The sequence below is a fragment of the Camelina sativa genome, chromosome 19 (assembly GCF_000633955.1).
Source record: "Camelina sativa cultivar DH55 chromosome 19, Cs, whole genome shotgun sequence".
Lineage (NCBI taxonomy): Eukaryota > Viridiplantae > Streptophyta > Magnoliopsida > Brassicales > Brassicaceae > Camelina > Camelina sativa.
The window spans coordinates 20,622,598-20,638,307 of NC_025703.1; the positions used below are offsets into that span (position 1 = coordinate 20,622,598).

A 15,710-nucleotide genomic window follows, 5' to 3' on the forward strand; every position below is an offset into this window, starting at 1 on the left:
GATTCTAGCTCTACAACCAAGTAAAAAGGGAGCCAGGGACTGCCACCTTTGGCTTCTTACCAGCTCAGGAATCTACACAGCAAAGTCTGGCTATTTGGCAGCAACCCAAAAAAGAAATGATCCGCCACCCATCGACCCAAGCCCCACCCCTTTTGACTGGTATAAAGAAATCTGGAACATCAGGTGCCTCCCAAAGCTTAAGTTTTTCCTTTGGAAAGCTATGCACGATGCCCTCCCAGTTGGAGAAAACCTGAAGATCCGAGGAGGGAACCCCTCTGCATCGTGCCCCCACTGTCTGCAAGAGGAAACAGTCCTTCATCTCTTCTTCCACTGCCCATTTGCTGCCCAGGTCTGGGAAAAATCACCATTCAGGACTTCTTTTGACCCCCATCGTATCACCAACCTACAGAAGGGACTACAAATCCTCAATCAGTGCATAAATATTCCACCTGTAGGCATTGGAGAGGAACCTTTGGCTCCTTGGATACTTTGGAACATCTGGATCTCACGCAACAAAAAGATCTTTGAGCAGAAACAAAACTTACCGCAGGACATCGTGACACATGCCATTTCAGATGCTCGTGATTGGATTTCTGCCCAGCAATCGAATCCCCAGCCTCCTGAACTCAGACGGGAAGAACAAAGATCAGACCCCCACTTGGATACTATCTCTTGTTTCACTGATGCGGCATGGAGATCAGATTCTCAAGCCGCGGGCTTCGGATGGTTATTCAGCGATGACTCTCGCTCTTTCGAGATTACGAACCAGAAAATCGCAACAAATGTAGCCTCTCCAATCCTCGCTGAAGTGATCGCGGTATCCTTGGCACTTCAACACGCCCTAGATCTGGGCTTCAACAAACTCTCTCTGGCTTCCGATTCACAGATGCTGATCAAAGCCATCAATTCAGAGACTCCATCGAAGGAGCTCTATGGGATTCTCCACAATATCCTCGATCTATCGCTTTCTTTTTCTGAGATTTCTTTTTTGTATGTGAGTCTTAAACTCAATCGTCGGACTGATGAACTGGCTAAATCAGCTATTCACCCGGTTTGTAACTCAACTCTATTGATTCCGGTTTAATTAAAATACCTTTCTTAAGGGTTTGACAAAAAAAAAAAAAGAATATATATATATATATATATATATATAAATTGATTTGCTATTACAGTTAATGACAAACATATGTACATGCAATTTTTTTTTTTTTTTGGGTCAAAATGTACATGCAAAAATTAAGATGAAATTTTCGTAAATAAAAAATGTAAAACAGCAAGAAATCAATGGTTTCTACGTCAACACAATGATTTGTTACCGAAGCCGTATGAAGTGACTACAAAAGCCTTTCAATTATGGCCATTGAAGAAGAAGAACATCAACAAAAAAATCCATTCTATGAATTTATCATGGGCAATATTTACAACCGATATATTGCCATCGCCTAGTGTGGGAGATGCAAATGTTTATGTGGTTAGCGATGTAACGGATGGATCGCAACCTTTTGATTTTCAAAAAAAGTTTTGGTGCTACACAAAAGAGAAGATAGCCCAACAAGAAGATCATAATGAACAGACGACGATGAAGAAAAATAACAGATTTATTAATCTGTTCGCGTATTAAGTTTATCTATATAAAGTAACATGTTTTTTTTTACTTCTTCGTTTATTCTGTTCTATTTAAGTATTGGTTGTATGGTTAGTAGAGCTTCAACTTGTATGCTTATTGATATGTTTGTATTAACGTTTTTAATTAAATGAAGAATGAAGGTGTTAAAAAAAAAATTGTATAACAGCACAATTCACACATTTATATGATAGAAACATAGTCAATTTCATAGATGATCTATACACGAAAATAAAAGAAATTAAGATAATGTTTTTGTGGAGTTCAATGACAAGAACCGAACTATCTAAAATACTACATGTTTTAATTAATTTTTGGGTATTGCAAAATGCCAAAATCTCTCATTGCCATTTTCTTACTTATGACATTCTCTACATATACAATAAAATTTATTAAGTTTTAAACAATACTGAGACAAGAAAAGACAAAATAAAATTAATGTATATGATTATTCATTTGATATGTTAATTATTACTCTCGTTTGATAAAACAGAAAACGCATTTCTATATACTAATTCTTAATTTGATTCAATTCTGATAGTAATAGATAAACAAATTGTAACCATCAGATTAACGAAATTTTTGGTTTAAACAAACATTTTTGCACTCTTATTTTTGCCGTATCACCTTTTAGGCTCTTCACCCATCATTCAAACAAACATTTTCTTAGTTTCCTTCATTTTTGTTTCTTCGATTGATGTCTTTTTTTTTTCCTCCGTACGTCTGAGGATATTGTAGGTGATTTTTTTTTTTTTAAAAATTGTTTATCTATCTTTTTCTTACGTTTTTCAATCCGTTATCTTTTTAGATATAGAAGAATCTGCAAAAAAAAAATAAACCTGCAATTTTGGAGATGAATATTGTTTCTCTCTGAACAATATTTTGGGCTATAGAGGTGATTTTTTTTAACATGTTTTTTTACCAATCATCTTGTTTTCCTCGATTTTTTTAGTGTCATCAACTTCTGTTATGGGAAAAGTGAGTTTTGAAAACTAGTTTTCCGGGATAAGTTTTGTTCTTGGATGAAATAATTAAAGAAAAAGAAAAAAAACTATCTACCTAAAAAAAGATCTATGCAACTCGCAATATCAAGCTCCAAGATGAAAAGCCTCTTAAAAGGGCTCCGATACATTTCTCAAGTATTTGGTAAGGTTCACCCTCGACCTCTTGTTTTCTTCTTCTTCTTTTTTATTATCAAANAGATCTATGCAACTCGCAATGTCAAGCTCCAAGATGAAAAGCCTCTTAAAAGGGCTCCGATACATTTCTCAAGTATTTGGTAAGGTTCACCCTCGACCTCTTGTTTTCTTCTTCTTCTTTTTTATTATCAAAGTTTATATGTTAAATTATATAAAATTTCGAACCTCGTCAGTTTTGAATGACTATATATGCGATGCAATCACGTAGAAAATTTGCATGCATGCATTGTAACTAATGTACGTACNGTTTGATGTTTTTTTTCCTCCTGAAGTCTGATAATTTTTGTAGGTGAATTTTTTTAAAAAAAAATTGTATATCTATCATTTTCTTACCTTTTTCGATCCGTTATTTTTTATATATATTAAAAGAATCTGCAAAAAGATAAACCTGCAGTTTTGGAGATGAATTATTGTTTCTCTCTGAACAATACTTTGGAGTCTTGAACTATAGAGATGATTTTTTTTTTTGAACATGTTTTTTTACCAATCATCTTGTTTTCCTCGATTTTTTTAGTGTCATCAACTTCTGTTATGGAAAAAGTGAGTGTTGAAAAACTAGTTTTCCGGGATAATTAATAATCATTTTGTTCTTGGATGAAATTTAAAAAAAAAAAAATTACCTAAAAAGAGATCTATGCAACTCGCAATGTCAAGCTCCAAGATGAAAAGCCTCTTAAAAGGGCTCCGATACATTTCTCAAGTATTTGGTAAGGTTCACCCTCGACCTCTTGTTTTCTTCTTCTTCTCTTTATTGTCAAAGTTTATATCATAAAATTTCGAACCTCGTCAGTTTTAAATCACTATATATGCGATGCTATCACGTAGAATATAAGCATAATGCATGCATTGTAATTACGTACGTTTGTGTGTGTAGATGATTTAATATACTTTTTTTGGGTGTATATATGTGTGTGTTTGTTTTTTCAAATGACGGTAGAAAGTGAAAAAGAAGAAGAAATACAAATCGGAAATCCAACGGATGTAAAGCATGTTGCACATATCGGTTGGGATGGACCATCCGCTAATGCCACCGCACCAAGCTGGGTATATATGTTTTTACTACTTTTGCTCTTCTTCTTCTTTTTGCTTCTTAAGAGATCGTAGGTTCATAATCTTGATAATATATATATATATATATATATATATATATATATATTTAACTTTAAGAGAACTTCTTTCTAAAAATGTACGTTGAATGGATTTGGTTGATGTTATGTGATTTGAAAGATGACTGAGTTCAAAACTGGCGAGGGGTTCGAGGCCTGTGAAGGAGGGGGAGAAGACGATTCCTCCGTGAAATGTACGTCGGAATATGGTGGCCGGTCCAAAGATTTACCAAAACTACCAAAATCTACGAGGAAAACAGTGTCGGAGAAAGGTTCTCCGACAAAGGAAAAATCATCGGACAAAACTAAACGCCGGTCTTCGAACAAAGGCACATCGTCATCGTCAAGGAGACCAAAGGAAGCGTCTGAGCAAGAAGACCTTTCTTCATGGCCTCGTGGATTACCGGAAATTCCAAAGAAGTCGAGGAGGAAGAAGAAGTCGACGAAAGAAACCGTTAACGGAGGTTCATCAAGATCGACAAGAAGATATGATGTGGACAACATGTCGGAATATATGTCTGATACTGGTTCGGTGAGATCTATGCCACAATTCGACAATAGAGATGATTTTTGAAAAAGAGAGACTTTGCTCTGGTCCACATGGCTAATTTTCTTTGAACCCACCAACATTAGATTTTAGTGTATATCCATTCTTGTGATGTTTTATTGACTGTGCAAATGCAAGAAGCTTTTATTAATATTTTTTGCTTTTTTAAGATAACATGCATGAGAGTTAAAAAAAAAATAATAACAGACTAGTGATCTTTTACCATTTTCTCGGTGACTTTATCCAAATCAGTTGTTTTGAAGCAGTCGCAATTCCACTAGCTAGCGACCAGTCTACCAAGTCACATAATAGCATTCTTTTGATATCAAAAAACAACTGATATGACGGTAGCATTCTTGACTTTAGTTTTTAGGCACCATTACCTTTAGCTTTTTTATCCAATAGATGAACTTATATAAAGATCATTATAATGTTTAGTTTGATCAGTTTTAGTGTTTGTAGGTTTGTCTAGAGTTTAGAGTTTCAGTCCCTTTCTTTTAGTAATTGTAATGATCCTAGAAAATACTAATAATCTAGAAATAACTTTCATTTAAATCCATGCATGTGTAGCTTCTATTAAATTTAAAATCAAATTTAATAACTCATACTAATTAATTATAAGAGCATCAATGATCAACCCACTAAAATCTTGTATTTTGGGACTACGAGAACATGTGGCTTCACATCCATCTTCTTCACTGCAATCTAATGGGATGTTAACCCATACAATTTCCGAGTATGACTCAATTTCCGAGTATAATTGCATACTTATTTTCTTCAAAGTTTAAGTTGGTCGTCATACAATTTCCGAGTATGATTCCACTATGACTCAAAGTCGAAGAGAGTAATCATCGAATCATGGCATCATCTTTCTAACTCAAGCGAGAAAAAGAAAAGGAAAAAAAAAAATGCTTATTATGATGTTCTCGAGTCTCTAGTCCGTTTTCACCTTTGCAGTAGATTTGTAATAGGCATAGAGCTGAGAACCAGACACCAATGTTCCATAAAAATTGATTATCTATATACACCATAAACAAAACAAAAACAAAACGTTAACAAATCAAGTTACTCTATCTAACTGAAAAACATCAAAGTTTTTTTGTGTTAAAGAAAAATACTTACAAGGAGGCAAAAATCGATTTTGTCGATCAAAGAGAAAGCAGTCCAAGCTATATAGTTGAGGAAACCAATGAACGTTAACCAAAACGGCGGTAAATACTTATCGGTACTCTCCATCTCCAGCACTTTCTGTACATAAAACGGCCGTATATACTCATCGGTACTCTCCGGCTCCAGCGCTTTCTGTTGTTTCGTGCAATAATTTAATGAAATCAATAACTCTTAACCATCCATCAATGAGAGAGAGAGAGAGAGAGAGAGAGAGAGAGAGAGAGAGAGGACTTACAATGAGGGAAATTATGTGAGATTTAGGCATACCGTTAATGAAGGAGATATTGCAAATAACACCAACAAACGTTTGTTTAGCAGATGAACTTTTAATTGCGAAAACCGTAATGAGAACAATCACTACTACACAAGTGATATCAACCAAAAGACGTGACACAATGTACCTCTGCACATCATCATTAATTTAATCATCATTAATAATTTAATGTATATATGTAATAATTATATATGAGCTCTAAATAAAGAATATTAAAGATTGAGGAAACATACCCGGAGGTTTTTCTCGTCACCGCAGTTGATGAAGAAGAAAGTTAAAAGGAAAGCTTCAACTCCCAAACCGAAGCCACCAGTTATTAAAAGGAAGAGACTACTATTCTCGTTAAGAAGGGGAAGTCCATAGAGAACCCACAACATATAGTGCATCACCGAATCTAGAAGATAATATGGCTTATCTCTCGGCACTGCTTTATTGTTCACTAGCTTTACCACCGCAGGCCTATATATATGTGTGTATCATAATGATCAATATATAGACTCATAAATACTAAACAGATTGTTAAAAGGATTATATTAATATGTCAAACTAGAGAACCCACAAGTGGTCTGAACCATCACTACTACATATGAAGAAGACAGTTAAAAAGGGGAAGTCCATAGAGAACCCACAACATATAGTGCATCACCAAATCTAGAAGATAATATGGCTTATCTCCCGGCACTGGTTTATTGTTCTCTATCTTTACCAACGGAGGCCTATATATATATATATATATATATATATATGTGTGTGTATCATATAATGATCAATATTTAGACTCATCAATACTAAAACAGATTGTTAAACGGATTATGTTAATATGTCAAACTAGGTACAGAATACAAGAATCCAGAAAATTTCATATAATTCTGAAATTGCGAAAAGAAAAACAAGAGGGATACTTACACTGTAACACCAGTGAGAACAATAGTAAGAACACTCCCTGCATTGGAAGGTGGACAAAACTTATTAGTCACATAGCGAGCGATGGCGAATGTGTGCTATGTATATAAATCTATATTAGTTTTAAATCGTATAACAAATAACTTAAAAGAAGAGATCCACACACAGAACACATAAGAAAATCGATGCTTGGTCGGATTCATATCACTGTTTTACAACTATATTAAACGTAAACATACGGCATGAAATGGTGAAATTTACGAGAAGGAGATCGTACCGATAACTCCCATGATAAAACGAACTTGTATCAAGTCAATCATTTTGAAATCGACGGACGACAGAGAGAGTTGATGACGAAGAGCAGAAGATGACGATAAAGACGATAAGTAGTAGTAAGGCCAGATTGGCAAGGTGTTTGTAGAGACGTAGCGGTGGAAACGCTATGAGTCAACGCCAATCAAGAATGTTTTTACATGATTCACACGTGTGACTAAAAAAATGGAATCAGGTGGAAGTGTTATCACGCTGGATATGCGGACAGTTTGGGTTATTTTTCAACAAATATTTGACTTGAGTCCAAAAAAATCTACCATATGTTCGAATATGCTTTCAATATTCTCTGATTTAAATTTAAAATTAACATTAAAAAATAACAAAATTTATTTAAATTTTATTCACAAAACTCAAATTTTACGTACAATATTTTTAATAAACCTAACTGAGAAAGAGCATTTGTGATCGGCTTTTAAAACCGGACCAAAAAATAAACCAGAGTCTTTTGGATTTATTAGATCAACCGGTTGAATTACGGGTTCAATTAACGCCAGTGGAGAGAGATTAGACCACCTACTAACCTCTTTTTTTTTCAGTGACACCTAACCTAATGAGTGGTATGTATGATAGAAAAAGATACCGAGAATTCCAATTTAATTCTTCTTTTTGGATCAAACAAAAAAAACGGAGACCAGTTCATTATTGATCTGTTTGAGGAAATTATATCCGCGAGAAAAGTGTAAATTGCGTCAACCATAAATCAATTGACAAACCGGGACGAGTTTTGATATTAATATATAGAGAGATTTAGTGAGCTAATGCTTTAACCGCTTTCTCAGCCGCATCATCCAAATCATCAGCCGTTATGAGTTTCATTCCACTTTCCTTGAGGATTCTCTTTCCCTGCTCCACATTCGTTCCTTCTAGACGAACCACCACTGGCACTTTCAATGATACCTGTCGTCACACAAATCACTTCGATTTTTATCTTCAATCCTGAATGAAACATTCTGCTCATTAGAAGGTTGCTATTTTTTCACTCACCTCTTTTGCAGCGTTCACGATTCCACTAGCAATCACGTCACATTTCATTATCCCACCAAATATGTTCACCAGGATTGCTTTCACTTTGTCGTCAGATGTCAGTATCTTAAACGCTTCCACCACCTAATTTTATTTTTTTGGAGTCACAAACCCTCTACTAAAATTTGTCACAAAGAATTTAGATTCCCCAAAGTAAAGGTTTCTTTTACCTGGTGCTCAGAAGCATTTCCACCAACGTCAAGGAAATTGGCGGGAGTTCCACCATGTAATTTAATGATGTCCATTGTTGCCATGGCCAATCCAGCACCATTCACCATGCAACCAATCTCTCCATCTAGACCGATGTAGTTCAGGTCAACTTTCGCTGCAGCCACCTACGAGAGAAGCAACACACACTTTTCCTTTTAATCTCTTCTTATCGACTTAACAACATAACATAGATTTCTTGAAGATAACAAGGGAGATAGACAGATACCTCTCGTGGATCCTCCTGTGTTGGATCACGCATGGCAAAAACCTCTTTTTGTCGGAACGCAGCATTATCATCGAAGTTCAATTTCGCATCAGCAGCTACCAATTGGTTAGTGGATGTCTCTGCAAGAGGGTTGATCTACAAGAGAAATTTGGGGGTTCAACAAAAGAAGATATTGATAACTGAGAAAATGAGTGTAGAAACAAGACAGTGTGAGAAAACTCACTTCCAACATTGTGCAGTCACTCTTGCGAAAGAGTTCGTACAGCTTCTTCACTTGTTCGATCGAATCTTTTCTGTCAGCAGCTTTGGGAGCCAGACCATCCACAACCTTGGCAGCATCTTCATCAGTGATTCCTGCAAATACATCAATTGGTACCTACGCAAAACCATGAATGGAGGGGTCAAAAATCCGCATTGAAAAAGGATCTCAGAAGGATATTTCTACCAAGAGATTAACGATCCAAGTACGTATTAAACAGTCACAACCTTGATAATCATGTCAGGGAACTTCTCAGCGAGATCTTCAATGCTGGTACCACCTTTTTTACAGGCAATGATCAACTGCAATAAGAAAGTAAAGCCGTTTAGATGTTGCAGCAGGGGGTTAGAACAGCATGGCTAGAAGTAGAGAAATGAATTAGTAGTTCATCATTTGCGTAGTAGCATACCGGTCCAGCAGATTTACGGTCCAGAATAATGGAGAAGTACATCTCATTGACGAGAGACAATTTCTCACACAAGTAAACCTGCTCAAAATTAAGATTCAAAAGGGGCAAGAGTTAGTCACGAGAATTGAAGAAAGAACACCAATTATGAGCTTCATGGAATAACTGATAACAAACCTTGCTAACAACTTTGCCTTGAGGACCAGTTTGTTTGGTGACGAGTACTTGTCCAAGCATCTTCCCTACAAACGATATAAGAATTTGAATAGGATCAATAAACTCTGAGACAAAAAAAAGAAGAAGAGACATCCAACACTTGAAGAAGAAAGAAGATTAAAAAAAAACCAGCAATATCTTCAGCCTGATCACGTTTAACAATGTGAACACCACCCTTAAGACCACTCTTGAATGTTCCAAGACCTCTTCCACCAGCCAAGATCTGGCTCTTAACAACCAACTGTACCACAGGCAAAGAGCAATATATCTTTCAATTAGGCAACAAACTAATAGAGAGAGAGAGATAAGAATCTAAGTCAATGGCAAATGATGTGCTGAAATAGAAATAATAATATACCTCGCTTTCATTAGGGAAAACTTCTTGGACAGCCTTTTTAACTTCTTCCAGAGAACCAACAGCTACTCCTTTTGGCACATTCACACCGTATTTGCCCATCAGCTCAGCTCCCTGATTGTATCAGAAACACACACAAATAAAACATTTTCATAAACCTCCTAGAGAGACGATTCCATGTCCACCTAGTGCTTACTTTCAAAACTCCTAGAGAGACACCGAATAATTCTATCTCTAACACAAATCAATCAATCAATCAATCAATCAGTGGATCAACCCCAAAAAACACAGATCGTACTCGAATCCGCACTTGAAAAGCGAATCTACGCAACTATAGAACACTAAAGAATGGTCAAAACCCGAAATGAAGAGAAAGAAGAACCTGATACTCGTGGATGTTGAGACGGCGAAGCTGTTGCTGCTGCCATTTCCCGGAGACAGAGAGAGATCTGGACACGAGTTTGCTTACCAATCCCCTCATCGTTCGATTTTGTCTTAGTAAAAAAAAAAAACCAGCGAAAGCGAATGAGAGAATGAGAAAAAAAAGTATATATAAAGAGAGAAGAGAGAAGAGAGAAGAGAAGAGAGAAGAGAATAGTCGCAGCGTTGTGAGAATGATCTGAGGAGAGAGTCTAACCCTAATTTTTCCAACTTTATGAGATTTATTCCTCTCGGCCGGCTCACTATTTCCAAATTTAATTTCGTATCTTTTTATAAAAAAAAAAAAAAAAAAAGTAGTTATTATTAGGTATGAAAAATACACACAAGTCAAGTAGTACCATTTTCATTCACTAAAAAAACTATGCAATAACAATTGTTAATAGAGTAAATACATATTTTTGTATATGAATAATAATAATGTAGAAATTAATTTTTCATTTGGCTTATAATTCTGCGACACATTACCATTTGTGTCAAAACGTTTTCATAATCAAAATTGAAAGTGCGGTCAATTGCTCCTACTGGCAGCTACCACCACACCGCTACTGGTGACAAACGCGGCGGCGAGAGCAATTTGAAAGTGGTACACAAATCTAAAACTTAATTCAAAATCAGAAGAAAACACATTTAAACTTATCAAAAACTTATTTGATCGAGTAGAGAGATACAATCTCAAAACGGATTAACAAAAAGTTAAAAAAAAAAAGAAAAAAAAAAAGTTAATTAACAGCAACCAACGTTCTTATCCCCCAAGCACCAAGTCTTCATTCTCCCGCCAAACCGCGTGAACCTCATCTGTACGAAACCGCTGCGTAAAGGTGGACTCTTGAATCGGCGTTTCAGCACCGTGTTAACATATGCAAGTATACCCGCGTAAGCGATCATCGCTCCATTATCGATGCAGTATCGGTCATCAGTTGCAAACAGCTTACCGTCACGTTCAGAGCACATGGTCCTCATCATCTCCTGCAAACGCTCATTGCAACCGACACCACCGACTATCAAAACGTCTTTCTCGTCACAATCACAACCAACATCGCAAACACCGTCTCCTGCCAGATCATTAACAATCATGATCCTCTTTACAAAATGTGCCAAAACGTTACATTCTTCTATGTAGCCAATGAACAACTGTTATAGCCTTACTTGAAGAGAATAGCACAAGTCTGCTGGTGTACACTCGTTATTCTTGAGCTTCTCCTCTGCGGTAGTTTCGATATAGCTCAAGATTCCGCTGAACGATACATCCATACCTTTCACAGCATACGGAAGATGGATGAATTTTTCTCCTTTCTTAGCGAGCTGTTAAGAAAACAAACAAAAACATTCGATAATTGTTCACTAACACCACATGTACACTACTAGATCATATTATTAAAAGTAATGATGGATTCAGAAATACCTGCTTGATGTTATAGCCAGGACTTGGATCATTGGAGAGCTTCAAGACTCTAGCAAGCAATTACCAACAGCAATATCAATGGTCTCACCAAATATCCGGTGGTATCTACCTTCACTATAAGCAATCACCTGTGTGTTCCCACCGCTCACATACAGAGAAACTGGATCATCAGCTCCAGTAACTACTCTCCCCATCTCAATGTGAGCCACGCAGTGATTCACTCCAACGATTGGCTTCTTCCAAAGCTGCGACAATACTCTAACGACAATGGCTGAGACCTGCAACGGTGCTCCCATACCAGGACCTTTTGTGTAACAGATGCAATCGATTTCTTCTGGAGTTACTTGGGACGTTTCTAGAGCTGACTTGACTAAAGGAAGAACATGGTCGAGATGGTGATGAGCAGTCTCTCTAGGAAGGAATCCATGACCAGGAGGGGTTATGTATGTATGCCGAGGATTCGCTAAGATTGTACAGTCTACAGTCACAATTCCAACCCCAATCTTGTTAGCTGAACCTTCGAACCCAATGGCTATCTTTCTCTTCATTGCTTTTGACTTTAAACACTAAAGTAAACTCTCTGCAGATACAACAGAACAACAAACCAGAGCAGCCATATTACTCACAGTTCATTCATAGAGTTGAATGACTCATTTATCATGGATTAGTATATTGCTACTGAGAGAGAGAGAGAGAGATACCACAAAGAGGTTTTGTATAACCTAACAAGATCCTTAAACACTAGAAATCTGAATCTAAATTCTAAACCCAGAAAGCTACTCTAATCCATATAGGCTCTGTTACTTCGAATTACAGATTGAACGCAACAGCATCATCAGTTCAAGGTACTCCCCAAAAAATACCTAAAGAAAACTGAAGAAGCAAACACATTTTACCTAACCAAAATATCAAAACCTACACCAAACCCTAATCAAATCTAAACCCCAAACCCTATTCAAATCATAATTAGAGATGAACAATTTTACAAAAAATCGAAAATTCTCACCTACGATTTTAAGTAAAACCCAATTTAGAAGAAGACTCTGATTAGCGAAGAGCAATTGAACTTTTAAAAAAAAAGAATGTTGTCATTGGAACATAAGCCCCGTTCAGTTAATCCGATGAGGACCAAGTGAATAACTGTCGTGAAACGAACGGCCATGATATCATCGACGGAGAGAAAGCTCCACACACGCGTCTCAGCTTATAATCAATCCACCGCATGATTCTCTCGTTTCCGAGGCCGCATCTCTGCGGATAGTGGCCCGGGGACTTTCCTGGGTCGGTACCTAGACAGGTCCATGTAACCCATTCACTTCGTCCAATGACTGTTGTACCATGTCCTATTTTTCGGACTAATTATATACACAAGTCTTATGTTCTAAATACCCGATGTGGGACAAACATCTTCAGAACAAACCATAATCCTTTTTATTTTTTCTTTTTCTTACTGTATTACTTCTGTCAGCTTGTAGTAAATTACGTTTTAAAAAAAGAAAATTACATACAGATTTCCTGAAATATATTTCACTGAATTATTGGTGGGTTGAGCCAGGCCCGTGCAGTAGTGCAACGCATGGACGACTCACGAGACTCCAGATAGCAAGCTATCTTATCGGACTCTCACCCTGAAAAAATAGAGTTAATATCGTGATACTAAACTGATAAGAACAGATACTACACTTGATCTTAGCCAAAAGGCCGAGAAAGGTATGAATTGCAAGTGAGACCCGACTTCTCTTTTTATATCAGTTTGTTTGTGATCAATGCTTACTAACTTGTCGATGTGGGATAAAGTAGAGAACAAAGACAAACCGACAAATACAATCTTCGCTACTTTTATGTATCTTTAGGAAAAATGATTTGTAGCCCCCTCGTAAGTTTCATATAGCACCACAACTACACAAAATTTAAACCTCGATCTCGGTCCACACAAATCGGAAGTTCGAAACCTCATAACACATAAAATCAAAATTCATAACCTAAAGACACATAAACACGGTTTATGTTCGGTTTACTACTACCCAGACAATTGTTAACCACATTAGGACTAAAAAAACTGGATTTAACCTTAGTACAACCCGAATTTAAGATCGAAATCTCTAAATCTCAGAATTGAAGAACCCAAGATTTTGAGAACCAATAAATCTAATCGATTGGTCTATTGATGGCGATATTCATGATGATGAAGTCGAATCATCCCAACCACGTTGCAAATCATCTCAGTCACCACTCACCACCACACAATGAATCTGATAGTAAGGAGAGCCTTCTCAAGGCATTGTCTCTCAAGTAAAATTGTCTCAAGGCACTTTTAGTCAAGGATGAATGAGATTAAAAGAGACAACAAGTCTGTTTATTGTTCTCTTGTATGACTCGGTTTGCTCAATCTCTGTAACTATTTTTCTATGTTTTATATTGCTTTTTTTGTTCTCTGCAATTATTTAAATGATAATGCACCATCTTCTCAACCTGCAAATTCTCTGTTATAAGCTAAACAATGATAATGATTCACCAAAATGAGACAACAATGAGACTCTACATCACTAAGTTTGTCTCTTCTGCGAACGATGTCATGCTTTCCCCCATGATCAATGCGGGAAATCCTCTGCTGCAGTCGTTTTCACTTACAACAACACTAATCCTGGTCTGCAGATTCTCATTGAGTTTTACAGAAAAAAGTGGACCAAAATTGAGATTGACTTAAATCCAACTTCATATATCCGCAATTCTCTTTCAAATAACGTGTTCTCAGAGGGTTTTTTCTATACAAAACAATGGGGAAAATTCTTCAATTTCTTCTCTCGACAACGAAACGGAGAATTTCAATTTCATAATCGATACTTCTCTTCACGCCAATTTCAATTCTGACGGTCTTTGCCGGTGATTCAACATCATGTTCACTAACAGCTCTTCTCATCCTCAGATTATACGGCAGAGCCGCCACAAATACATCACTGTTCCTCGCTCCTCCTCCTATAAGCTTCTCGTTCAAAACACCAGCAGCGGAGACGTATCTCTTTGTTTTGTGATCCGGAGATGAAGAAAGAGGAAAAAGAGATGGTTCAGGCTTTAATTTTGGTTTAGTATTGGTTTTAAGTGGTCAGGTTTTTAATTTTGGTTTAGCGTTGGTTTTAAGTGGTTTAGTATTGGTTTAAGTCATAAACAAATAAATTCATCTGTGTTCTGAGGTTTTTAACTTTCAAATTATGTGGAAACTGGACTAGAACTTCTGATTTGTGTGGCCAGAGATCGAGGTTTGAATTCTGTGTAGTTATGGTGCTATATGAAACTTCCGAGGGGGATACATATCGTTTTCCGTATCTTTATCACACAAGCGTCTGGTTTTAACAGTTGACAGTTGATGTAAATCATAGAAAACGTAGTCTATAGGAGGTAAGTCTCGACCAAATTACGACAAGAATCGACCAAAGTCTTTGCTCTGTATTTCCCTTGCACATTTGCTTTTGATATTTTATGAAGTTTTAGTCTACATGATTTTTATTTAAAACAGGACAATAAAGATTTTCTCATATTCAAAACTTGAATGTATACAAATAAAGTATAAACTAACAGTAAGTTAAAAGGTAAAGCCAAACTATGAACTGAGTATATATTTTAGAAACCAAAAATATGGTACAACTTTGCCACAGTAGATCAAGAAGATGGCTTCAAGTTCCTGATTGCAGCGGCCATAATCTGAGATAAATCCAACATGTGAAATGAAATCAGACGAACAAAGTCAACTACTGTTTGTAATTATCGCTTAATCATGTAAAAGAAATATACGTACCCGGGCAGATCCAGGATCAAACCTTCTTTCACCAATACTTGTATTCCTGTCCTCTCGCTTTGTGACTACACTTCTTTGACTAGATTCCACATTGTACTTCTCTGTCAAATTTGTATCATCTTCCACTTTTCTGCTGCTGTTGTTTTCACTACATTTTGCTTCACCCATCTGTGTGACTTTGCTCTTGCTTCTTGTTGTATAAGTACGGCCAGACGCTCCACCA

General features: G+C 36.6%; 5 protein-coding genes and 2 pseudogenes across 6 annotated transcripts in view; 2 read left to right on the forward strand and 5 right to left on the reverse strand.

The window, feature by feature from the left end:
- The window catches only part of LOC104768041, a 3,427-nt gene extending 2,343 nt beyond the window's left edge, over nt 1-1,084 (forward strand). The window contains exon 2 of the mRNA XM_010491986.1: nt 184-1,084. Coding sequence (XP_010490288.1) covers nt 184-1,084 — 901 coding nt within the window. The remainder of the gene's footprint in view (nt 1-183) is intronic.
- Nucleotides 3,101-4,568, forward strand: LOC104766787 (CRIB domain-containing protein RIC6). The gene is made up of 3 exons (XM_010490739.1): nt 3,101-3,530; nt 3,761-3,867; nt 4,051-4,568. Exons 1-3 carry the CDS (start codon nt 3,458-3,460, stop codon nt 4,501-4,503), a joined length of 633 nt encoding a protein of 210 aa, XP_010489041.1. The 5' UTR covers nt 3,101-3,457; the 3' UTR covers nt 4,504-4,568.
- On the reverse strand, nt 5,250-7,281 carry LOC104766788 (bidirectional sugar transporter SWEET8-like). The gene is made up of 6 exons (XM_010490740.2): nt 7,101-7,281; nt 6,827-6,863; nt 6,154-6,379; nt 5,882-6,049; nt 5,599-5,778; nt 5,250-5,494 (listed from the first exon to the last, which is right to left on the reverse strand). The coding sequence occupies exons 1-6, from the start codon at nt 7,141-7,143 to the stop codon at nt 5,411-5,413; spliced, it is 738 nt and encodes a 245-aa protein (XP_010489042.1). The 5' UTR covers nt 7,144-7,281; the 3' UTR covers nt 5,250-5,410.
- Nucleotides 7,774-10,559, reverse strand: LOC104766789 (succinate--CoA ligase [ADP-forming] subunit beta, mitochondrial). 2 transcript variants are annotated; one of them, XM_010490742.2, is made up of 12 exons: nt 10,489-10,559; nt 10,234-10,345; nt 9,855-9,965; nt 9,626-9,737; nt 9,458-9,522; nt 9,284-9,361; nt 9,102-9,176; nt 8,839-8,991; nt 8,616-8,750; nt 8,350-8,514; nt 8,141-8,263; nt 7,774-8,053 (listed from the first exon to the last, which is right to left on the reverse strand). In XM_010490742.2, exons 2-12 carry the CDS (start codon nt 10,330-10,332, stop codon nt 7,904-7,906), a joined length of 1,266 nt encoding a protein of 421 aa, XP_010489044.1. In that variant the 5' UTR covers nt 10,333-10,345; nt 10,489-10,559; the 3' UTR covers nt 7,774-7,903. The 2 variants fall into 2 exon arrangements, with proteins under 2 accessions (XP_010489044.1, XP_010489043.1); XM_010490741.2 differs by lacking the exon at nt 10,489-10,559 and having other exon boundaries at nt 10,234-10,482.
- LOC104766790 lies at nt 10,908-13,039 on the reverse strand (annotated as a pseudogene).
- LOC109125211 lies at nt 12,770-13,006 on the reverse strand (annotated as a pseudogene).
- Nucleotides 15,207-15,710, reverse strand: part of LOC109124722 — a 2,088-nt gene continuing 1,584 nt past the window's right edge. Inside the window, exons 7-8 of the mRNA XM_010491988.2 lie at nt 15,488-15,709; nt 15,207-15,393 (exon numbers count right to left, since the gene is read on the reverse strand). Coding sequence (XP_010490290.1) covers nt 15,352-15,393; nt 15,488-15,709 — 264 coding nt within the window. The 3' untranslated portion in view covers nt 15,207-15,351. The remainder of the gene's footprint in view (nt 15,394-15,487; nt 15,710) is intronic.